Below are 25,856 nucleotides of genomic sequence, written 5' to 3'. Positions count from 1 at the left end.
TATAGACCCACATTCTGTTTCTGTTGAGCTGGAAAGAGCCTTGTAGAGCTTATAAACCACATCCATGCACTGTTCACATACATTATATCCTGTATATTTGTTTCTCATGGTGTGTTTAAACAAACGACAGCCAACCAACACTCTCAGGGTGTTATTGTGGGCAGAGAACAAGACAAGAATACATTTTCGTGCTTAATGTGACATCAGTGCTATGAGAGTAGAACAAAAGTCATGCATCGTGTCATGGTTCAAATTGTTGACACGAAACATTTTTGTTACAGATGCATTATTTAATGGGGAGGTGCCTGACTTTTATAGAGGTGAGTACATTTCAACTCAAAGCTTCCACCCAACATTCATGCATGTTTTTAACTCATCGTCAAAATATCTTGTGATACTGTAACATCAGATCAGTAGGGACAAGGTTTGTAGTGATGACAGACCAGGACTTTAGGGACGACAGCTCATTTATTTTTGTGCATCAATGAATTAATGGAATTTGTGACTACTTATTCAGACCATAAAAATAAATATATGAAATGTGAAAAATAGAAAAGCACGATAGCAGCAAAACTAAAAAGAAAGTCTTCCTTTGATTAAGGTTCTTCAAAGCAGAGATCATTCAGTAGCAAGTTAATGAGGCTGTGGCCTTGGAGCTTAGAGGAGGAACCAGTATGTGACTCACTGTCAAGGCTGCACTAATAAGAAGTCAATAAAGCCAGTTACCTGTAATTTCTTACTTTATTCATTTATGAATCAATATTAAAGTTGTAAAAGGCTGAAAGCTTTGCCCTTAATTTCATTAACAATGTGAAGAAACGTGCTGAGACTGTACGGACTGTAACGTAGTTGTTTACCACTGACGGGGCTGAAGCTTCCCCTCACAGACACAGCTGTTCCTGTAATTTCAGTGAACATTTCACTCACCTTCTGGCAGACTACACAGAGAGACAATCGAATAAAATACAGCCCTGTTCGCCTGTCCAATTAATGAATGAATGCAGTGATGCTAGAACATGTCAGAGACATAATACTTCAATGAAATGTCCATGTCCTTAATTTATCCTCCCTATTCAAGACTTTGTTCTCATGGACTAAAATACAAAACAAAGAAAAGATCTATGTCTAATCCAAATTGGCTTCAGCTGCGGTTCTGGCCTCTCCACCCACTGAGGTACTAAAACTACAACAGCACTTGGCTGTCAGGATTTGTTGAATGACGTGCAGTGACATACTGCTCCTAATCTTGTGGTCTACAATAGGGAATGACTAATGATTATGGCCCACTGTTGCTATTCCTGGATTTCTCCTACTTGCAAATGTACATTAATGGAGATGGTCCAACACAGTTGCACTGTTCTCGCCAGATGGATCTAGGATGAGCATCAGAGCCAGAAATTGTATTACAGTCACCATGATTTTGTGGGGTTTTATGGATGATGGAAGAGACAGATGATATTTATACTTTTCCTTCTGTGTATAGCCATTAAGTTGATTCTGGGTTTTTTGGGGTTAGGGTTAGCGTAACCTTTTTTCAGCTATAGATGCAGATTACTGTATATAAACCTTTTGAAGAATTCACATAATCACATATCATGTCATGTGTGCTAAATAACAGGCTGGTTCCATAGCCGATTGGCATGACTCATTTATTTATTCAGATAAACCCCTTGAGATGTATCATCATCTTGATTTGAGGGGGTCCCAACATTATATGACAACAACACAGTATAGGTGCCCAAAAAGAACAAGTGCCAAAATAATACATACATAAAAATACAACTATCAGAAAGACAACAGACAGATGAACAAAAAAAGGCAAAAACAAACAACATACAGCTGATAATATCAAAGGAAACCTTACAACCACAGGTCAGAGGTCAGACACATAGTCAGGTGTAAGTGTATCACCAAATGACAGTAAGTACAAATACAGTATGACCAGGTAAATTGATCAGCTGGTAAATGATTTAAGTCTGTTGGAGCTCTAAACATAAAAGATCATTTGCCGTTGTTGCATATGTGCGATGTACTGTAGAGCAGGAGGTCACTACCTTCTATAACAGATAGCAAACGCATGAATAACAAATGAAAACACATCACAAATCAAATCGGGAGCATTACAGAAGCATAGTTACTCCTCAGCAGGTTAGCCATTAGCCAGGAGATGTGTTTTCCTGTGGCTGGTAAAACGGTGCCGTTTGTGAGCAACACAGAGTTGAGGGAAAGCGGAGAAAGTACTTGTTGATGTTACGTTTATGAAGCCTGCGTTTAACAGGATCAAATCTCTGGGCGTCTCTGAAGTCAGCATAGATGAAGATGCGAGACTCATTATACTCCGCTTCCTTTTCTCCTTTTAACCTTGTCCTGCAAGTTAATGAGCTTCATTTTAATTAATCCCGGCTAATCTGGCTCTGTCACTTTGTCGGACTGTCGGAGAGTGCGAGCCCCCTCAATGATCGATGGGGTAGGGACATTTCCCCGTCCTAGAAGCTGTGGAATCAGCTGGGACATGAACCTGATCATGTTACTGCCTTCAGCAGATTCTAGTAGAATGTCCACTTTGGTTCTCCAAGTCATCAACGTTGTCCAATTATGATTGCTGCTCACACTACTGAACAGGATCCACTTTTGTATCAGCATATCACTTTTGATCTGCGTCCCACAAAGTTTGGAGTGAGTTGTGCTCCGTTGTGGAGAAGATGCAAACAATGAAATACATAATTCTTGTCATTGTGATTGATTTGTGTCAGTGTAGGTCAAACAACATGTAGAGGAGGATAAAGACGAACCTATAAAGCTAATATACTTGTGAGAAGCAGACTTGAGCTCCTGCTGCAGCCATCATTCCCATATGGAAATGTGACTGATCATTGGCTTTGTCTCGTGCTACCTAAATCCACACAGCTCGGGAATTAACATCATTTGCGTGCATGAAAACCAAGAAACTGTGATTCTATGATGGGTTTGATGCCAAATTATAATTTTTGCTGGCTGTCACTATGAGGTTGCCAGGCAACCAGTTGAATCTCCAGGATATTGCTGGCCAACAAGTAGTCCAGAAATAGTCTGCATTGATCTTTTCATCTAACTCCCCCGACAAAGTGAATATGTATTTTCCAAAATGTCCCACTGTTCCTCTATGACAAGTGCGTTGGCAGAAGGGAAATGAAAAGCTCCAAGGACAAGCTCATATCCCAAAAATGATCTCTATTTTACACACATGGATATGGATATACTAGTGTACTGTCAGTGCTTACTATCTGCACAAGACTGTGGTATTTTAATCTGTGGGCGAAGTATATAAATGTAGACTTTTAGCAGAGGCTAAATGGAGAAATGCGGCTTTGGTGATGTGTTGCTTGGAAACAATTAATGAGGCTTCATGCTTGTTGAATTCATAGTGGAACCACAGATTCAGCAATTAATCTTTTTTTTTTTTCTTATGTGGTAGCCACTCTTTCTGCTGTTGTTGGTTTTTTTTGAGTGCAAATGATTTTCACAGCCTGAGTGTCACCTCCTGGGCATGTTGACATTATCTCCACTTGCGTATAGAAATAGCACAGCCTGATCCAGTTTGGACTCCGCTGGATGTTTTTTTTCGACGATGCACACATTGGCACTACTTGGTTTAAGGTCACTCATTCCTGAAATGTGTGAGAAAAGGCTGCTGTGTGAGTTTAAACTGTGTCAAACCTAGACAAAGATGAATGCCTGGTCATTTTGAGGAGGCAGAGTCAATACCATGCTCCTCAAAGGTCATAACGCTGTGTAGGCTGCTGTCCAGCTGGGACATTCTGTAGAATCACTCTTTATTCGCAGCCTTATTTACAGTTGAACTGCTGATCATTCTAAAAGCAGCATTGATGCTGTTAAAATGATGCTCCAACAGATAAACGTCATGCTGAGTACTTTTCAAAGTCCAATAAAGGCTGAACGAGAATGTGTTAATGCACTTGTAAAATCATGTTTATATCCACATAAACTGTTAAGTAATTAAAAATCAGCACACTGTCACCTCCATGTCTCACTGTGACATTGATGGCCGATTTTCACATGATCGGCCACCAGTCAGACAGAGATATGCCGATTTTTAGCGCGCAGCCACAGCAGCACACGTTGTAACGTGAGCTGCTGCAGGTGGAGAGGCTAACGGGTTAGCAGTTAGCAGAGGCTCCAGATAGCAAGTTAGCTCAGCGAGTCGACAGACAGAAGTGGGGATTTCCACACGGCAGCTTTATTCTCCAGTATTCACATCGACCATACAAAGCCAGCACCAATTCATTACTGAGAGCCCCTTCTTGGGGATGTCCACGGAGCAGGAGGTGCCACCACCTTGTGGCACTATTCAGTATTGCAGTAACAACACATCTAGACTCACATCTGACTGAAAAGTTGGTTGTATTTCTATGTTAGAATTTTATATTAAAGAAAAGATAGAAAATACATCTCTCTGTGTGCTGTTAAGTGGTTTGAAAAAATTAAATCGGAATCAGCTAATATCGGTATTGGCAGTTCAAACTCCATGAATAATCGGGAATCGACCCAGAAAAATGGCAATCAGTGCATTCCTAAAACAAACCCAACAAATCAAAATGAACCAACACAGACCCTGGGGAGGCAGAGACAATCAAACACAGGTGTGACAAACAAGACACAGGTCGAAGTCATTAGGGCGGGGCAGACAATCAGGGAAGACGGGGCAAGGAAAAACTTCGAAATAAAACAGGAAACCTGGAACTGAAAACCAGACTGAGAACTAAAAACAGAACTACAAAAAGTCCAAACAGATTACTAGTTCAACAAAAAAGTGCCTGAAAGATCCAGGGGTCATGACAGCTGGATTCATGTATGTGGTGAAGGTGTTAAACGCTTCTCATTCTCTTTGAGTGTCGCAGCGTCCACAAACTGCATTGTGGGTCTGTTGCTTTGCTTTATGTGTTTTTTTTGGAGCGCACCCAACAGTGGTGGACACAGAGGATATCATATCACCATCACAACTCTTCCAAATGTTGCTAATGCCGGTAAAATGATGATAATGTGATGTCTGCGGGCATCCGTCATTGTTGGGTGCACTTTGTCTCACAAAAACATCGGTAATGGGAGAGGACAACCTCGCCTGTGTCGTGTAATGTGATTTGTTTGGCTGATGCTGATGAGCTGACCATTTCTCCTCTTCTGCCAAACACAACGCGAGCGATTCAAACACAATGAGTCACAATGATGTTCAGTGATGCTTGATGTTGCTCAATTAGAAGCAAATAAGAAGCATTTCAGCCGAAGCCTCCTCCTCTGTTTAAGTGTGAATCCAGTTTGACTGACGTCGACCACATACCTGACCAAATAAAATACCTGGACTGCAGTGAATCAGAATAAATCAAATGAATGCAGAAACAATAGATCTTTCACTCCAGGAGCTATTTTGTCTGCCAGTGTAGCTCATTGTGTGGCTCAGGGGTTTATGTGTAATTACAGCTACTCTGTGCTGATGTCTGTCCCATTTGGACACTCTTGTGGTCATGCACACAAAGCATGGTGCAGGCGGAGCTAAAACCCACAGCTGTGCGTCAAAGTTAAATTCAGTGGAGGATAAAGTGAAGATTTTCAGTAATTATGAAACTATGTACATGTGAAGCCAAAAACACACACTCAATATAGTCATTCAAATCTGTAAAATGGAGAATATATCATAGCTGATTTATGTTGACTGGTGTTATGTGGTTTCAAACGATGCCATGGATTTAGAATTATATTTGATATCTCAATAAATTATTGATGTCTCTTTAGAAATGGATGGATGTTCCTAAAATAACAGGGGTGTGTGTGTAGTGTTTCAAATTCAAATGACAGTGTCAACCGGTCTGGTCATTAGCTGAATCAGTGAGAAAAACGACAGGCCAACAGGCCCTTGAGACGGATGGCTTTTGGCTAGTGTCTATGTGTCTGTCCTGAGAGAACTGTCCCTTTTTTTCCTTTGTATTCTTGTATGGGAAGGGACAGGCGATAATCACTCGCCTGTTTAACACGGCAAATAAGTGTATCCACAGCCACTGTGGTAGTAGTGCCAACAGAGGAAACAGATAAGGGGTATGATTCAGCGAAACAGAGAACCGAACCTGAGACGGACACAGATAAGAGTTTTTCTTTCTTTCTATTATAAACAGTCTCTGAAAGAGAGAAGACAGAGGACAGAGGACAGAGGACAGGACTCAAATTCAAAGGGAAAGTTCCGGGGTTTTAAAAGTACAGCAAAAGAGGAAGGAAAGTAAAACATTTGAATCACTTGAGAAGTAGAACAAAATCGATAAGGGGATAATAATGCTTTAATGATAAAGTAGTGCAGCAAATATAACAATATCCATTTTCACTCCAACTAGGGGCCTTTATTACATGCCGTCATTTTATATTTAGACATATTATATTTTATGGTAAACCTAAACACCTAAGAAGGAAAGGAAATGTAACGAGGGCGTAGCAGAGTGTGACAGCAGGCTATACTGTCGGTGAGACTGATCCAAAATAAGTCAGAGGACAGCCAGTTAGAGACGGATAGACAGAGAAAGTGAAGCGATGCAGGGGAAAAGAAAGAGTCATGTGTCAGTCTCTCGGCAGCGGGCCTTATGTGGCCTGCTTCAACACTTCCCTCCACCATCTGTCGCATCCCACATTACAGAGAAACCATAGAGACTGCACCAGCAATTTACACCCAAAGTCCAACAGTAGAATAGGTTTGACTTTATTCCCTTTACTCTCGTCACCCTGTTCCCTCAGTTGTGTTTTTTCTTTCTTTCTTTCTTTCTCGTTCCCAGAGCATAGCTTCTCACTTCATTTGCCTTCCCTCAGCCCCACAATGCTGCACGTACAGTATGTGTAATTCTCTCTCAGCTAGCAGTAATTCACAGTTCATGGGATTTGTCTCCGTGTCAAACACATGCGCATGGTTGGCTGCTGGAGTGTGTGGAGTAGAGTGGGAGTGGATTTTAGTCTCCTAACGTCTTAATTGCTGCCTCTTGGTGGGCTGGAAGGTGCCCTGCTAACATGCCAGCGTGGCTATAGGCATTTTAATGTGTTCTCAAACTGGTTAGGAATTCTTTACCTTTTAATACTTTAGTTTCCTGAATGCAGAGGCCGATAGACATGTGCAACAGATGCAGTTGTGATTAAATATGGCTTCATTTTCGGAGTTAGTCTACATCGATGGCGGCACTCGCATGTTTCTCTGCCTGAGTGAATGTGGTTCTTCATTTTTGGTCGATTTTCCGAAAAAATAACTTAAATCGCAGCTTTTGTGGCAGTAAATACTGGTGAGAATACAGTCTCAGGTGACAGGATATCATGGAAACAACAGGCTTTTGTGTAGACGTTTGAAAGGTTGTGCATTTTTAGTCAATATGACATTTCGAGAGAGAGAATTTATTTTGAATCGCCAATGCAGGCCCGGTTGAAGTGACAAATAGAAGCGGGATTTTACTAAAAGAGAGAGTGAGAGAGCTTCTCCCTATTGAGGTGTCAGCTGTGCTGTCTTTAGAATCCATAGACACAAGGGAGTCACACACACACACACACACACACACACACACACACACATAGACACACTCTTGATCTGAGAGAATAATCAGTGATTGGGAACACACTTCATTGCTTATTCATAGCTCCGTATTGTGTTTCTGTCTTATTCATGTCACGGCTCATAATATGCTTTGATGAGTAATTGGGGCTAATTGTACATATGTGTTGATGGTATAATGGCAGACTGATCCAGTGAAGGCATTTTCATCAAGAGAACTCGTTTGTGCGTCGGCCTCACAGCACTGATGATAGTATGAAAGAGTGTGGGATTATTTTTAAATCAAGCTAACATTCCTGCTTTGGGGATTTGTATTAGCTTGTAATGATATCTTTTTCCCCGACAACAGATGAATGTGCAACTGATTTGGCAAGTCACGATCGGTGTGACGCTGGGATTTGGAATAAAGCGGTTCCCTTTTACTCAGTGCTTCAAAATGAGTTTAGGATTATATTAATGAAAACTACTACGCAGGTTTATCATAAAGCAGCCACTAAGCATCAGAGGGGTGCTGGGTTTTGTCAGACTCCTCCTCAGTAGCCATAGTCGGAGTATATTTGTAATGTGTGCCACGTCTGAACCCAGCTGTCTTGTTTTTGATGAATCTGCCCCAGAACTGCCAGACAGGGGGCTTACTCCCCAACACTTTGATATATCCTGTTTGTAAGTCAGACCCAGCTTGTTGTTTTTTTTACCCCGCTCTTGTTTGTTGACAGATGAAGCCGCGGGTTTCGGGCCAGTGTTTGAGGAGCAGCCGATGGACACCATCTACCCCGAGGAGTCGCCCGAGGCCAAAATCACCCTAAACTGCCGCGCGCGAGCCAATCCACCTGCCACATACAAGTAACATATGTTCCTCACACGCCAGACTCATTACTACCCGCCGTTCCCGGCAAAATGTTTCACTTCTGTGGTTTTCTGTTTTCTGCAGAAACACAGCACACATTTGTGCAATTACATTTTTTTTCATATGGATGTTTTTTGTTTTTTTTTCCCCATATTAAGAGATTAATGACCATTCCTGGCAAGATGTTTCAGTTCTGTGGTTTTCTGTTTTCTGCAGAAACACAGCACACATTTTTGCGCAGTAACATTTTCTTTTCATCCACATGTTTGTTTTTCCCCATACTAAGCGTAATTGTAATTTAAATGCCAAAATATGGCACACAAGACGAAAAAATGATCATGTCTCCACTTCATTTTCCAGCTGATCATTTCAATTTACATGCAAATGTATGTAAATGACATTGCTCTGCATCCTCCAAATCAGTTTTACCATCAGACAGCCTAGAATCAAGAAATCAGGTACAACTACTGCTCATATCATCAACAGAATTTAATTTTTCAAAATGAAAAATGGAATTTACTATTTCTAACACTATGCTATAGATTAGGGAAGATTGTTTACACTGAGGTATATTGCAATACTGATCTGACGAGTAGTATTGTGACAAAATAAAACGACAATTTTCAGTCCATTCAAATCAGTCCACTTTGAAAATGACACCCACTTGTTATTCCTGCAGATGGAGGCTGGACAACATGCAAATTGATCTGGATGAAGAAGGCAACCACTATAGCTTAGTGGGAGGCAACTTGGTCATCAGCAACCCCATCAAAACCACACATGAAGGAAATTACTCCTGCGTGGCTTCCAACATGTTCGGCGCCGTCGTCAGCCAGAAGGGCTCGGTCCAGTTTGGATGTAAGTGGCTTAGATGTTCAGGCTGCAATAATGTGCTAATAAGATTAACATGAACCTAGCTCAAAGCTGCATGTTCATGCAAATGAAGTGTATTTAAACTGTGGACAAGTGGAAAGTGCAATGTATGACATAATAGATTCTGCCTGACCTTTGTTTTACAATTGAATTTGGTCTCTGTCTCTCTTAGATCTCGATCTCTTCTCATCCGAGGAGCGGGAGACAGTTAAAATCAAAGAGGGACAGGGGGCGGTGTTGCTCTGTGCTCCCCCACCACATTATCCAGGTACAGTAAGTGACAGCAGAGTGTGCACCTGCTGAAGTATGTGATGAATTCACAGTAGACAGTAGTGGGTTCATGCACTGCCGTCCACAGCCCTGTGAGGAATGTGGACTGAAGATGCCGCACTTATATTAAATCCTAAACAATCATCAGACACATTCATTAGACACACCGTGCTGCAAACTCTGTTTTAACAGCATATCATTGTTGGTTTTTTTAATTAGAGTAACGAACCCAATTAGCGAAATAATGAAATGATATTTTGTCCCTTGGCATTGGGTTGAATTACCCTTCTTAATGTGCTCCAAGGCATAAAAATAATGACCTCTCTGACTCTGTCAAGGTCTCATTATCAGACATTAATCTTTTTTTTTCTCTGCAACCATATGCTGGCTTTATTTCTCATTTTTTCTCTTTTTATCTCATGGATGTAAAATAATTTAAAACGATCCCATGTTTAGTTCAAGTTACTTCGTCAACATAAAGATGTTTTCCTTTCTGGTACTGGTTAGTATTTTGCTTCATTTGAATTAATTTTTTATGTTAGCATTAATAACACTGGACATATAATAATTATATATGTTGATGGAACAGTCTGAGAGTAGTATTATTATTAATAAACTCTCTCCACAGTGCCAGAATTATCTCGACAAGCGTATGTGCTAAGTGTAGCTATTACACTCCTACTCCTATACTAGAAAAATATTGGTCTCATCTGAAAGGTCAATGGATGCTTGAATATTACGTTTCCCTCTGCACAGAAGAACTGTGTCATTTTAATTTTGCACGTGTTAAGAATATTCAAAGTGAGCCAGCGCTTATCTGTAATCTCTTTGGCTCTTTTCAAAGCTGTAGCTGTGGCTGGGATTCAAGAGTCTTGATTGACAGGTGGCTTTTTGTTCCCGTCTCTTTCTGCACAGCTGAGCTGTCATTCCGATGGATCCTCAATGAATTCCCAACCTTCATCCCGCTGGACAAGAGGCGCTTTGTCTCCCAGACAAACGGTAACCTCTATATCTCCAAGGTGGACTCCTCAGACACTGGCAACTACTCCTGCATTGCGTCCAGTCCGTCCATTTCCAAGAGCGTCTTCTCCAACTACATCCCCCTTATGCCTCTGGCTGAACGTTAGTACTTGACTTCTTACCAACCGCTGTATTTCCAGTTATGATAATGATAATAGTAGTGAAGGAGGTTTTTACAACTATTGATCTTATATAATGCATATAAAAGACCAAATCAACATTTTTCACAACAGTGTTTAATTACAGTAGTGTATGTTTCTCATTTAATGAGGTTATAGCACACACACACTCTTTAAATGAACACATCTGACACACAACAAAGTTGCTTTAGAGCAGAGCCAACATGTTAAAGAGTAAAATGGAACACAAATCCCCTCCGAGATGAAGACACCAGAGACTAAACATGTTTCTCTTTAACACTCTGTGTATTTGCAGAGTTACTAACAGAAACTAGGCAGCTATGTCAACAACTTCCTCAGGGACATCTCTTCAGATGCTTATTTTCTTCAAACCAGCTTCATCTGCACCAAATGTGTCTTGAACAGGGGAACACAACACTGAACAGTAATTTGGGTTTTCTCATGAGTATTGCAGGATCCCGTCTCAGTAGGTTTGCATTTTGCCCAGGCGTTTTCATTTGTAGTGTGTTTGCATTTGTTTGGGTTTTTAAACATTTGAGATATGTATATTTACACGGCCATAATATCACAATTGCGATTAACAAACATAACAAACTATTGTCGGTACAACAAACTCCTGTGATACTGCAAATGCAACAAACTGCAGACCCACACTATCACAATCCAACACTACAACGGTTAATATGAACATGAAATTATTTTTAAACCACTGTTTGTTTCAGGATTACTTTCCAAATGTGGGAAACTGAGTGAGTCTTCTTTTTCTGGGATGTTGTTATTCCTCTCAGGTCCGATAAGGAAATACCCCGCTGACCTCATCGTCAAGTTCTCAGATAGTGTTGCTCTGGTGGGGCAGAATATCACCTTGGAGTGCTTCGCTTTGGGGAAGTAAGAGAAAAAGCGTCTTCTTCTTCTTAGCCAGAGAAGCTTCTTTATATGATGCACCACATCAGTACATGCATTCAGACAACTGACATTTTAAACACAAACTGTATCACATATGTATTACATATAGAAGCATGCCTTGTGTATTATTTGTATCTTTGTTTATCATTGCCAGTCCAGTACCTGAGATCAACTGGAAGAAATTAGATGGGCCGATGCCACCCAATCACGAGGTGCGAATGGAAGGGGCTCATCTGCACCTGTACAATGTGCAGTTTGAAGATGGCGGCACATATCGGTGTGAGGCATCCAACTCGAGAGGGAAGGACTACCACACTGCACGTGTTTCTGTAGAAGGTAAGCAGCGTGGTGTTCATCACACCAGCCGTGTTCTTTCAAAACACACTGACTCAAAAGTTCATGTTTTACAAAAGGTCCTTTGCCACCAGCCCCTCGAAGCCATTCTCATCAGCGACCACTACTATCTCTACTATCTTTTTTTCAGACCTGACACCTTCTGAAGTGATTTAAATACAAACCTCATATCATATCTTATTCATTCTCTTTGCACTCTAACTCCGAATCTTCTCATTTGCAGCTTTTCCTGAGTGGGTGGAACACATCAGCAGCATGGAGAAAGACATCAGTAGCGAGTACACTATGTCCTGCAAAGCCAGCGGCAAACCCAAACCGCGCATACACTGGCTGAAAAATGGAGAACGGGTAATATTCTAGCTCATGACTTTTTATCCTCCTATAACTGAACAGTTAGAACTCCCCTGAGCAGCTCTGTTAGGTCCCCTACAACTGCTGTGCATCTCAAGGCTTTTACAGTAGCACGGCGGTGACAGGAAGCTGGCACTGTGGACACACATCATGTCAGGAGCAAGTGTCTGTTATTTTTGAGCTGGTGCCAGCATGGACTGTGTGAACCTACACAGGGACAACTGTCATCAGGCATGAGAAATAGCCAAGAAAGTGACAGCAGAGTGGGTGTTGAATACTGAACACAGCGCCATGTTATTAATGAAGTCCCCTCCCAGTCCCAATCTAACTAATTGTCATCTGTACTGCTGACATAATGTCAACAAACCACTGGCGATTTAGAGCTTGATGATTATTTCAACGTTATCACCCTGTTTCTTTCCACAGCTTGATGGGAAAGAGCTTAGATTCAGCAGCTTGACATTTGATGATTCAGGGATGTATCAATGCATAGCAGAGAACCACCACGGAGTCATCCATGCCAATGCAGAGCTGCGTGTTTTTGGTGAGTCACACTTCTCATGCACAGGCACCGCTGCGTCACATTTTAAAGGTCACATTCCTGCGTGACGAATTGAAGCCCGGTAATACATGTAGTGCTACATTAAAAAAGGCAACATACATGTGACCTGGGTCATTTAAAAAGACAGAATTTGATGAATGTGCTACTTCATTTTGTAAACTCAACGTGTCATAAAGAAACATTTTTGACTGACTTGTGATAAATAATCCATACTGTCTCTCCTCAGCCTGTGCGCCAACATTTGAACACAACCCAGTGAAGACAGTCCTGGCAGCAAGAAACGGCCGAGTGGTGATCGAATGTCGACCCAAAGCCGCGCCAAAACCCGACTTCTCCTGGAGCAAAGACACAGAGCTGCTCTCCAACTCTACCAGGTGAGCAGCCACGTCATTAAATGGAATATCTACTTTATTTTGTCCTCTGTAAATATTACTGCACATACATTATAGTCATTCACAGTGGCTGGTTTATTATGACTTTATCTGTGACTGAATGGTAAATGATGAATTCTTGTCACTACGGTTTTGCCATTCACACCCACCCATTTACACAGATTAACACATCTGTTTTACCCAGTCACTACCTATTCAAGTAGACTAGTAGATTAGCTGTAGATCTATTATACACTGAATGGAAGTTGGACTTGCACTGCCTTGCTGTCAGTGTCTGACATTGATTTCATCAGCCTGGTCAGACATGATGTGTAAATCCTGTATTTTGCTCCACTCTGACAAAAAAAAACCTCCACAAAAAACAGCCTAACCTCTCCCCCCCACCCAGCACAACCCCATTCACCATGGGGGAGACTTTCATAGAGGAAGAGCAGCAGCTATATGCAGCATATGCCTCCTAATACTCTCAGTGGCTGCTGTTTGCGTGAGGGAGGGTGTGGAGCAGTGGTGGTCCAGCTGCTATGATGCTGTTTGTCATGCATGGATATTAAATATATGCAGACAGAGATGAATCAAACATTGCCTTTGCCTTCAGCCCAATTTAAAGTTGCCTCTTGCTAACTACTTTCAAGTTCTAATACTGCTTTCTTCCCTTGGAAAACGATATACAGTATGTAGTGGGGAACTGGGAGACATGGAGAGCGCTTTCATCATTTTTCATCATCCCCATACAAGCCCACGGAAACAACACATGCTGGACTTTTGACCCTCACGTTGTGCTGAATATTTCATACCAAATAGTTCTTTCTCTGCAGTGTGAGATGAACTGCTTCTGGTGTCTCCTTAGGATGTTCGTCTTGGAGGATGGAAGCCTGGAGATCCTTAACGTGACCCGAGCAGATGATGGCAGGTACACGTGCTTTGCAGAGAATGACAGAGGCAAAGCGAACAGCACAGGCTCACTGTTGGTAACAGGCAAGTTTTAACTCAACAATTCTCATCTCATCAACTTCTTCATGGCTCCTTTTTTGAAGTTTGTTCAATCCTCACAAGACTGTCTCTGCCTCCAAACTTTGTAACCGGGGTTGGTGAATAATCACCGTCTGGCTATTGGTGGATATTCAGTTATCCCTAAAGGACCAAGGCGGGATACTGTGTCAGATCAGATGTGTTGAGACGAGGCCTTATTTTTCACTGTTGAATGAAAAATGAGAAGAGATGTTGAGATTATGATCGTGTTGAGACAGTGGGATTGAAAACAAGATTATTACATTGGTTTAGTGCATGTCAGATTTTTTAGATGTACAATTTCAGCTGTCAAACACTTTTAGGTTTTTACAGTTCATCTCTGGTCATACAAGAAGTACAGCGCTTTACTGCCCTCTTCTGGACATTTGTGCACATTGAACATTTCCAGTAATTTCATATAAAATAAATGTACTTTATTATATTATTGGACAGCTCAATACTCCCTTTTTGTGGTAGCTATTTTGCTGTAATGTTGCTGTTTTGCTGTAAGTAGCCTCTTTCTAATCATTACTGATCTCCTCATCCCTCCCTCGTGGTTTTTTCCCCCCAGAGGCCACAAAGATCACCTTGGCACCCTCCAATGCAGATATTAACGTGGGTGAGAATGCCTGGATGCAGTGTGCCGCGTCACATGACCCCTCTTTGGACATCACGTTCATCTGGTCCCTGGATGGCCAGGTCATTGACCTGCACAAGGGTCGCCAGCATTACGAACGCACACCAGTAAGACACCAGTAATGGTTCATGATTTTAGCGAGAAAAGAACATTGAAAACTCTTCAAATCTTTCCTCAAACTCTCTTGGAGGTTTTGTTGATGTCTGCAGTATTTTCTTTGGAATACCTGAGATGGAAAACGACATTCTGCTCTAAATGAGTTAGTCTCTAAAAACCCATATCACATTCCTTCCCTGAGAGCAATGGTGCATTGTACTGTATATCATTTTAATAGCAATTTCCGCTAGCATCCATTATTGTTGACATGACCTACTCTCGCTGTTGCTGCAGCTCTAACCATAAGCTAGTGGTTAGTATTTCTTATTTGTCTCCCTGCCCAACAGGCAAACTCCAGATTATGATTATGATGGATGATGCCCCATTTGTACACATGGATTTTCCCCTCATAAAGATGGGGTCCAGTTCCGCAGTATTGTTTATGTGGTATGAGCAAAAGTTCAGTACGGCCACGTATTTTCAGAGTAGTGGTTTCACCTTCCTTTAGTGTGAATGTCATCTGGAGCAAACGCTGTGTGGAGCTTGACATTTCCTTACAGGAAAGAAGATGGCAGCCGCTTTAGCTGAAACCTATATCCAGTTCACCTAAATGGACGTTTAACGCTTAGAACACAGAGCATTTTGGCTGCTTTTTTCCATTACTATGTTTAAACGTACAGTATATACAGAGGGTATAAGAATGTGCAATAGAGAGTTTCATATATCCTTTTTTTCAGCTCAACCTAGGCAATCGGATGGGCAAAAAGTACTCAAAAGTCCGATAGCATTTTTGAAATTTGGAAACACTTCAAAGTTTCCTTGGCTCGTCTATTTTGTGACTTCTGCACTATTATTGCTTATTTATATCACTACTAAAAATGTGATATGAAATGAATCATAACTTTGACTCAACAACACAAAAGAAGACGAAAAAAAGATTTGTTTTTAAAGCCTGATTATGTGACCTATATCCAGTACACACACACCCAGGATGTCCATGTAAGCAGTTGTGTATTATTCCCATGTCAAAATACCATGTGTGCACCTGTGAGCACTGAGGGTTAACTTTCATATCTCAGTCCCTCTGATCTCACATGTGACTGATTGTGACCTTTCAGGTTCCATATTCCATTCAATGATTTCTTTCCTACAGGCACACTGTGGGAATGTTGTACCATGTTTGCTACTAAAATAGATGTTGACTGTTTTGTTGTTGGGTTTTTTTTCAGAATGGGAGCTCAAATGGTGAGCTGCTGATTAAAAAGGCCCAGCTGAGGCACGCTGGACGCTACACCTGCACTGCACAGACCCCTGTTGACAACATTACCGCCTCTGCCCATCTGGTTGTTAGGGGTGAGTTTGTTGTGATTGGTGCTGCTCTACATATTCATTTACAGTCATGTACAGCACAGCATGTGCATTTCTCAAAGATTTGAAAACAGGTCAAACCATTGAGAAGTCGGTCTGTACAAGAATAGACTATTCTCTGTTGTATTCTGCTTTTTATCTGTGCCCCTCTTGAACACACAGAGGTCTGATGAATCCGATTATCATCATCTGCTTTTAAAACAAGTTCTATTTCATGCATTCTGGTGTATTTGCTCCTTTTTGACAGTAAACCAAACATATTTGATTTGTGCACTAAACAAAACTCAGAGAGCATTGTCATTTTGTGTGTTTTTTTTCTTTGCATTTTATGGACTTAACGGGTAATAATAAAGAGAAAATAATAATTAGTTGCAGCCCTATTATGAATGAAGATTCAGTATTGAAGAGAAAAGCGCTGGCGCATTAGTTCTGTTGAGTTAGCAAGAATTACACAACCCATCAGAAAAATATTGCCAAATATCAAGACAAATATATGCAGCTGCCTGTGGTGCCTGTGAGGGAGAAAAGTGAGAAAGTGACAGAAAGGGATAGCACAAATTCTGCACATTCGACAGGGCTTGTTTGAAGAGAAGTAAATCTCTTCAGAGTAACTAGACCGTAGCCTGTTTTGCTGGATAATCTGTCAACCCCAAGACTCCATGTGAAGCCGACTGAGAGAAAGAGGGAGAGCGTGCTGGAAATGCATAGTGTTGGTATGCAGGAGATCCAAACACACAGAAAACACTGCAACAAAGAATACAGTATACTGTAGTCTTTCAAAAGATAGCAAACAGGTCAAATCATTTTTATATGCACACGTCTGGATTCTACATGTTGTTTAGATTGCAAATCAACTTACATTTATGCAAAATATCGGCTCTGTTCAATGAGCCAACTCACAAGACCATACAAATTTAACACGCCTGTTATTTTGGTGTGAGCTTCAGTTGTTATTGTACACTGTAGATTGATCTCACTCACCGCAGTATTTTGATACAGACTGCTGTTGATTTCAGCACTTGTTCTTTCAGCCTCGCAGATATCATCAAAATAAACTTCTTCATTTACTGTATTTCACCTCCTGGGTGATTCATCAGGCTTTGTTTCCACCTCCACCACCTGATGAGTGAGAGCGTGCCCCACAGCCCTCTTCTCATGCCTTCAAACAGCCCCAGTGTTGACGGACAACAAATCTTTTTCGATAGGAACCAAAGAACCCCCGGTGTGATCTCGCTGGTTGCCAGTGACCCCTGTTGTGCGCCGGGTGTGCTGCCACCACCGCTGCTTTCAATGCAGGTGTTAACAGATGGCCAGGTGGAAGGCACAGCGGCTGGCTGTGACGTTTCCCTGAGTGGGACCTAAACACAGGCCCCGGGCGGCTCCTCATGGAGTGCCAAATGCCAACAGATTGTGGCGCAGAAAAGGGAGAGATGAAAGACATCCATTTATCACAGCAGACGAGGAAGCAGTTCAGCTTTAGGAGATTGTCCAGGCTAAAAACACAGCTCTGCACCTGTAGCTTGTTATTAGTAGGCTTTTGAGAAAGAGGGATTTGTTTTCACATGACGGGTGTGTGTGTGTTTGTAGCTTAATATTACAGTCTCACCTGGAACTGTGTTGAAATACAGTATATTATGTTACCACGTGTCTGTGAATTAGAACAATTCTGAGAATGCTGAGAATAAATCCATATGACATTGTACTGTACAGACTTCAGCATGGTATTCCAATCCTTACATTGAGTTATATAATGTCACAACTGCTGTTTTCCCTCCCCACTCTTCGAGGAGAGGTGAAGCTTCATCACCGTCTTTGTCTCATATTGATGATTTGGACAATGTCAATTCTGGCTGTCTTCTCTATGGCTACAGGTTGAATGGCAAACCCTGACATAGTCTGCGATTTCTATTAGGTCGCCTTTTGTAACACGTCTCTCATTCTTTACCTCAGGTCCACCGGGTGCCCCAGGTGGGTTGCGAGTGATAAACAAAACTGACGTTAACGTAACATTGCAGTGGAGCCGTGGAGCAGACAATCACAGCCCCATCTCCAAATACAGCATCCAGTACAGGGATTCCTTCACAAAGGATGTGTGGAAGAACGCCACGACATGTGAGAACATCACATTATATTTGATCAAATAAACACTGTTACCTTAATTCTGAGTTTGCCGTAGACCTACATAGTTGTTAATGTCTCTTAGGAATATAATTTAGTTGTGCCTGAAAGACAAAAATGGACATTCATTATTGTTTTAAGTTGTTGAATTGCAGGCAGTTTGATGTGTATGTTTTAATATGTGGCTTGTAAAATCTGTGCATTTCTCTTCAGCTCCTGCAGATGTTGAGGGAAATACAGAGACCTCTACGGTGGTGGATCTGTTCCCCTGGACTGAATATGAGTTCAGAGTGATTGCCAGCAACACTCTGGGGACCGGAGAGCCAAGCAACCCATCACCTAAAGTCAAAACCCTGGAAGCAAGTAAGATTGAACTGTGTCCTAACTTGAGGCGAAACACGCGGTACATGAGGTTTGTTTGACGCAGAGTCAGAGAAAGTTAGAAAGGTCATGGAAATGTGTGAGTACAGTCCAGCTTTCCATTGTAATATTTACTCGCCATCATTCTATTATAGCACTGTTTACTTATGTTAAGTACTGCTGTAAAAAAAAAAATGAGTCAGCAGAAATACCATCATGCGGCACTTCATACAGCAGGAGCATCCTGCCAAACTCACCACACAAACCTCTACAAATGAGCACTTTGCTGAAACTATATACTGAAATTCAATTATGAAATGAAAATCACAGGCCTACACTGACCTCTCTTAAAAAATAATCACCATTTTAAAGGGAGCCTCAAGACTTAAGGCAAAACAAGGGAGGTTTTGCCTCTCCGTCTGCCTCGGTGGCAAGGTTCCCACATGGACATTAAGGTGTTGCGTTTGGCAGCAGGGGAGACACAGATATTATGTGCAGAGGAGGGATGTGTCAGTAGTGCTGCCAGGGGAAGGTTACAGCCTGTGTGGGTTGGCGTTGCTTGTGTGGGTTCTTTGCATGTGGTCTCAGATTCTTTTTTTTTTTACTCTTGCTGTCTCACTGTAGCTCCTGTGGTGGCTCCCTCGGACATCAGCGGGGGCGGAGGGACGAGCAGAGAACTGACCATCACGTGGACGGTAGGTCTGAAGTTTCTGCTGAGCACAAGGGTTCGTGTCAAAGACGATGCGCGTGGTCACATCTGCTGAAAGCTTAGGCTGAATCAAATTTATTGGAGGAAGGAATTTTCAGTAAAGTTGAAATTCACCCTCTTTTATGTGCCACACCCATTTTCCTTTGTTATTGCCAAGCTTTTCCGTAGTGATTACTATAGAAAAACGTGAAGTCTTACACAGTATGAATTACAAGGAAATATAATCATGACACTACAAAACAAGTAGTGCCTGCTTGCAGGCAGACATAAACAAAAGAGACTGCAGATTGTTGATCGATGCACATGATTATTATTTAACTTGTTGTCATTTTAAAGGACAGCAGACCGCTGAGCACAGAGGAAATGGATAACGATAAGGATAAGCGTCGGATAATACCAAACAATCACAATCAATATAAACATCAGTAACTGAGCTGAACCATCATCCTCCATTTCCCCGCTGCAGCCGTCGATAAATAATCTTTCAAGGCTAATTTGCTTTTTGCTTGTCTGAGGCGTGGCCATTCAATTCCAGAGCAGCTGGATGATGTGGCAATGTGTTCAGGGGTTAGTGATGACAAATGCACACGTGACTTACTGGACATATGGTGTGATGATGAAACGACGAGTGCCAGCAGAGGAAATGAGGTGTAAGCACACATTAGAAAGGATGAGCCAGTAAAGTGTTGCAGTTCGCTGCGTTTAGATCACAGAATGCAGTCATTTTACATTTTACTTACTAAATATCATGGATATCAGGGGATGATATTCACAGTGAAATCTGACAGGAAGTGAAGTTTTATTCCAGGATTAAAATATGTGTTTAGATAAAACACTTTCAGTCATTTTTAAATCCTTTTGAATGTTTTTGTTGTCAGCCTGTACAGCCACAGTACTACTATGGTCCAAAGTTTGGCTACATCGTTGCCTTCAAACCTCAAGAAGATTACGAGTGGAGGAAGGTGATCGTGGCTGACCCACAGGCCAGCCACTACGTCCACAAAGAGTCCTCCATGCCACCCATGACGGAGTTCCAAGTCAAAGTCAAAGCATTCAATAGTAAAGGAGAGGGACCCTACAGCCTGACGGCAGTCGTTTATTCTGCACAGGACGGTAAGATCTCGTGTGATTCACAACTCTTACTTCACACTGACTCACAGAAGGGGAAATTTGCCAAATATAATCTCACAGCGGTGTCAAAGATTGACCCAATCGTGTTTTCTCAGCATCCCAGAGAAGGAGGAATTCTTCAACATGCCAACACTCTGCCATTTCAATCTGTCAATGTCAGCTACTTATCACCGCCGAGGTTTTAAATGGAGCAGGAGCGCAGTTGGGAGGAATTTTAATACCCCCTGAAAGTGAACCCATCTTATCCTCTTTCTCTTTCCTTGCTGAGGGATTATCATGATCTACGTAGCATGAACCAGAAAGCTGATAATTCGCCCAAGGATGCAAAGCATTTAGCCTATTTATTAACTTCCATTGACAGACAGTTAAGATAACTCCTTGCAAACCAGACGTGATGGGTTACAGAGATGCCCCGTTGCCATGGTAGAGTCTGAGCAGTTTTATAGTTTAGCCTGCAAAGCGCTCTGTCTCCATGCTTGTGTGAGCATTTGTTTTTGTGTGCTTGTTGCTTATCGCCATTCTTTATTGTTTTTCTGTTTTAAACACACTGGCGTTATGTGATGGTTCAAGGCTCAGTGTGACATTTCATTACTCAAGGAGAGTTGTAGCATAAGACTGGCCTGTAATTCACAGAAAAGTGTTGTGAGTGTGCTCTCACTCTCACTCGTTTCTTACAGCGATTAATTCAGATTTACTCAAATGATGCACCACTGAGGGAAAAATGACATTACTGAGGACAGGAAGCACTAGATATGTTGTGTTCAAGGTCCATTAGTTTGCATGGTTCAGGTCGATATCATGCCAAACAGTATATTCATATAAAATATGCTGGGTTTCGCTTTTATTTACTGCATGCCAGACAAAATCTATCGCTAAAGGACAAATCCTTGAAAAGCTGTCGCTTCACAATAACCTATTTATCACACGACCTGTCTCCTCAGTTCCATCTGACACTCCTGTAAGTGTTGAGGCCAGAGCTCTCTCTGCCACAGAGGCCATTGTTTCGTGGCTGCCCCTCCTGCAGAACAACATCGATGGATACCAGGTCAGCACATAGTTTTCCTGATGCAATAATCACAGAGGCTGCACACAATTTATTCTCTCTGCACCAATTAAAACATGACATACACACGTTTGAAAATTTAAGCTGTCGTCCTTGCATTAGATTCATATTTTCAGGGTGCCAATGACAATGTGACAATGCTCCATTTTAGACAGTGGTTTTACTCATATTACTGTAATTGAGTAGGTTTTTTGTGTACTTGTACTTTTTAAAGTCATTTTTGAGTAATTTTACTGTTAAGTAAGTTTTTTGGAAGTACAGTACTTCGCTACATTTTAAATCACATTCGTTACTGAGTAAAAAAAATGTTGGCCTGAAAAATATAAAATAAAATAAAACAAAAAAAATGAATGCACCTCATCAGGTGAATTGGCGTTATACATTGTGTTTATGTGTCAGCACATTAATTTGTAAAGGTTTGCCTTTAATTAAAGACCATTAATGTGAGATTTGTGTCCCCTTGTCCACAAGAAAGAACCCCAACCTTGTTAAAAAAAAGTAACTTTTACTCTGAGTAAATTCTAAATAAGGTACTTTTTAGCCTAACTTGAGTAACTTTTTAGGCCAGAACTTTTACTTGTACATCAGTCAGTCAGTCATCATCTACCACTTTATCCTCTGCTAGAGGGTCGCGGGGGGTGCTGTGCCAATCTCAGCTACATCGGGCGATAGGCGGGGTACACCCTGGACAGTTCGCCAGTCCATCGCAGGGCCACACACAGATAGAGACAAACAACCATTCACTCTCACACTCACTCCTATGGTCAATTTAGAGTGTTCAATTTACCTATCCCCACATTGCATGTTTTTGGACTGTGGGAGGAAGCCGGAGAACCCGGAGAGAACCCACGCACACACGGGGAGAACATGCAAACTCCATGCAGAAAGGCCCTTGTTCCAACCGGGGCTCGAACCCGGGTCTTCTCGCTGCAAGGCGAGAGTGCTAACCACTACACCACCGTGTGGCCCTTTTACTTGTACATATTTAAGTAAACTTTTATCAAAATAGTGGTACTTTTACTTGAGTAGAATATTTCAGTACTCTTTCCACCTCTGGTTTTAGATCTGTAACACAGTGCATATTGAGCTGAAGCTTGATTGCAATGCAAATCAAACATGTCTCTATGTGTCCCACAGGTGAAGTACTGGAGGAGTCAGGAAGATGGTGAGGGTGGGGCTCATAAGGTGGTGGTGTCTGGCAAAGAGAACCACACCAGGCTGGAGGGCTTGAATCCTGACTCCATTTACCTTATTGAGGTTAGGGGCTACAATTCTGCAGGATTCGGGCCGCCCAGTGGACACCTGCAGATCCACACCAAGAAACGCCGTATGTTGTTCTTTACAGCAGCAGAAGTTGCACTGTTATTGTGTCAGCTGTTACTCATTACTCCTTCTGTGTCTTTTGCCAGCTCCAACTCGGCCGCCAAAAATACTAGGTAAGAAATTAAAGGGTCAGTCCGTAAATATTGCCTGGGAAGATGTTGAATGGTTGGATAACGAGGCACCAGTCGATGGCTACAAAGTGAGTCCAGTTAAACATCTACTTTGTTATTGTATTACAATTTCAATCTTTCTGAAATGACACTATGAGCTGCTGCGTGGCAACATGTCTCATACCTTCTATGTGTATACGTGTCCAGGTGCTGTACAGGCAGCAGGGTCACTCCTCAGGCATACTGTACACAACAAGTAAGCGGAACATAGATCTTCCCCTGCATGCAGATGGAGACTATATTGTGGAGGTGCGGGCACACACAGAAGGAGGAGACGGGGCTGTGGCACGAATCCACATCACAGGTAACAAAGACAGACCTCAGCGATGACTTCATCCAGGAATTTAGTACAGTATCTTTCTTTGTGCATAACTGTGTTTGATATTTTAATCATATTTTGTAGGGCTGGTTTTAAAAGGTTCAAATCGATCTTTATGCCATTTCCTGTATCTTGCAAGATGATCAAGGTCACCAGGGATGGGCAGTGTTTCTGATACATGTATTTCAAATGTGCATTTCTACATACTTTCTGTGAAACAATGTGATAAGCATGGTGCCTATATTCATTTGCCCAGACTTGTTGAAATCAACCAACCGAGGAAGTTGACAAGTGTTCTTTGTAGAAGCTAGGTTATTAGCTGTGAACACTTATTGTTAACTTCATGTTAGCTCGTCACTTCCTGTTTGATTTGTATCTGCTGTGCTCGACCAAAGGATCCCATTTCAAAGTTGTTTCACTATGACACAACATGGTGTCATTTTCTTTCCAGCGTAGCAGTTTTCTACCTCAGTGACATTTACTACTGTGCTGCAACAATTTCAGAGTACTTCTGGCTCACATTATGGGCTTTTTAAGTTTTTTTTGTTACAAATGACCCCATCTGTGGTGTAGAACCACAAATATTTCCACACACAAGATGCTTTGTTTGATTGTCTGCTCAATATTACTTAGTTTGTGTCCTCCATTGTTAGTGCAAAACAACATCACATCTGTTTTCTTTTTCTGAGGAGCAAGGAGGGCATGGATGCGGGCTTTGCTCACAGCACCCTCTGCTGGACAATGTGGTGATTACTTCAAATTGGCTGGTGTGCTTGTAGGCTGTATATTTTATCACTAAAAAGAACCTAAAATAACTATAAAAGAATCAAATCCAATTGAATCTGAGATGGAATCAATTTGTGAACTTGTGAATTGGAATCAAATTGATTCAGTAAATCATATTTTTTTATTTTACATTTTTTAAATTCCTTTTTTTATTGTTTACTTATTATATTACTATTTAGTACTTGTCACTTGCCTGATCTTTTTTTCTGCTTAACAAGAAATGGGATCACTGAAGTCTAATCTAATCTATTGTAGATGTTATACAAAAATACATGTCCTTGTTCTGTAATGACGATGAAAAGTGTGTGGCAGATTTCTGTGAAAAGCACTAGTTTAGAGGAATGAGTCTGCCTTTATTTTCTTTGATATTTTGTTTTGGATGACCTCTTCCATTTATTTATTGAGAATGAAAACGTTCAAACAGGTTTAGTTTCACCTCAGTTTAATAAAAATAAAGAAATTCATCACACTATGCTGAAGTATCACACTGTGACTGTTCAATCCTGGCCTTCCTTTGCTGCAAGTGGCAACCTACCAAGCTCAGAGTTGGTGGTAGCTAATCATTTGTCACAGTGAGAGTGAGGGTTCCCATGGGCCAGAGCAGAGCTGTCACTTCAGGTTTCATACCTTGAATTGGAGATCCAAGATGGGAAACTTAACAGTTCGTGACCAAAGCCTCGATAGCGCAGTGACTGGATCCTCACACTGGCTGATGGACTGATTGCAAGATGATGGGATAGAATTGGCCTTAAGCTTCTGTAATTGATCTTGATGAGAGGAGGAAAAGCCCTCCTGTGGCTTTTTTTCATATCCCTTATCATTCAGCACAGACTAAGCCGAACAGCTTGATTTCACAGACCTGGAAATTTAAGCTGTGAAGGATTTTAGATGCAGGGCAATGAAAAATACAGGGCCATTTATAGTGATCTCCATACAGATGTGATATAATATGAGATGTCAGGTGTGAAGTATGATCGTTTGTTTGATGGACGAGTGAGTTGGACATTATAGAAGGGAAATAGACTTTTGTTATTTTTAATCGGCAGCAAATTTTAAAACGTCCTGTGTGGGTTTATTAGTTTATTAGCTAAAGTTGAATATACCACCAACAAGAATATTAATATAAGTGTAATTGCTTTAAAATGAATAGTGTTATTGTAGCCTTAGAATAATCCTTTTATTTGTACTTTAGGCAAGGTTCTTGCTTTATGGACACTGTCATCTACAGCAGCCTGAATGAACAAACCAGCTACAGTGTGCATTTTACGATTTGAATTGGATTTATATAAGATTGACGTCGAGCCACACGGTTGTTGTAGTGGTTAACACTCTCGCCTTTGCAGCAAGAAGACACAAAGTTTGCAACCCATTTGGAACGAGGGCCTTTCAGCATGGAGTTTACATGTTCTTGTGTGTGTGTGTAGGTTTTCTTTGGATTCTCCGGTTTCCTCCCACAGGCCTAAAAGATGCAGATTTGGGGATTAGG

At 41.5% G+C, this 25,856-nt stretch overlaps 1 protein-coding gene across 3 annotated transcripts in view; it reads left to right on the top strand.

Moving 5' to 3' along the window:
• The window catches only part of LOC131470258 (contactin-1a-like), a 56,947-nt gene that overhangs the window by 28,273 nt on the left and 2,818 nt on the right, over positions 1-25,856 (top strand). For all 3 annotated transcript variants that reach the window (XM_058645964.1, XM_058645965.1, XM_058645966.1), the window contains exons 3-23: positions 282-320; positions 8,284-8,410; positions 9,094-9,272; positions 9,460-9,555; positions 10,473-10,679; positions 11,506-11,605; positions 11,778-11,959; positions 12,201-12,325; positions 12,755-12,872; positions 13,117-13,264; positions 14,130-14,257; positions 14,862-15,034; positions 16,253-16,376; positions 18,342-18,503; positions 18,723-18,872; positions 19,494-19,564; positions 20,457-20,691; positions 21,651-21,754; positions 22,910-23,099; positions 23,182-23,294; positions 23,413-23,569. In XM_058645964.1, the coding sequence (XP_058501947.1) occupies positions 282-320; positions 8,284-8,410; positions 9,094-9,272; positions 9,460-9,555; positions 10,473-10,679; positions 11,506-11,605; positions 11,778-11,959; positions 12,201-12,325; positions 12,755-12,872; positions 13,117-13,264; positions 14,130-14,257; positions 14,862-15,034; positions 16,253-16,376; positions 18,342-18,503; positions 18,723-18,872; positions 19,494-19,564; positions 20,457-20,691; positions 21,651-21,754; positions 22,910-23,099; positions 23,182-23,294; positions 23,413-23,569 (2,928 nt within the window). The remainder of the gene's footprint in view (positions 1-281; positions 321-8,283; positions 8,411-9,093; positions 9,273-9,459; positions 9,556-10,472; positions 10,680-11,505; positions 11,606-11,777; positions 11,960-12,200; positions 12,326-12,754; positions 12,873-13,116; positions 13,265-14,129; positions 14,258-14,861; positions 15,035-16,252; positions 16,377-18,341; positions 18,504-18,722; positions 18,873-19,493; positions 19,565-20,456; positions 20,692-21,650; positions 21,755-22,909; positions 23,100-23,181; positions 23,295-23,412; positions 23,570-25,856) is intronic.

This window comes from Solea solea, chromosome 12 (genome assembly GCF_958295425.1).
Source record: "Solea solea chromosome 12, fSolSol10.1, whole genome shotgun sequence".
Taxonomy (NCBI): domain Eukaryota; kingdom Metazoa; phylum Chordata; class Actinopteri; order Pleuronectiformes; family Soleidae; genus Solea; species Solea solea.
Note: the sequence above shows the minus strand (reverse complement) of the source record. Positions and strands in the feature narration are given on the sequence as shown.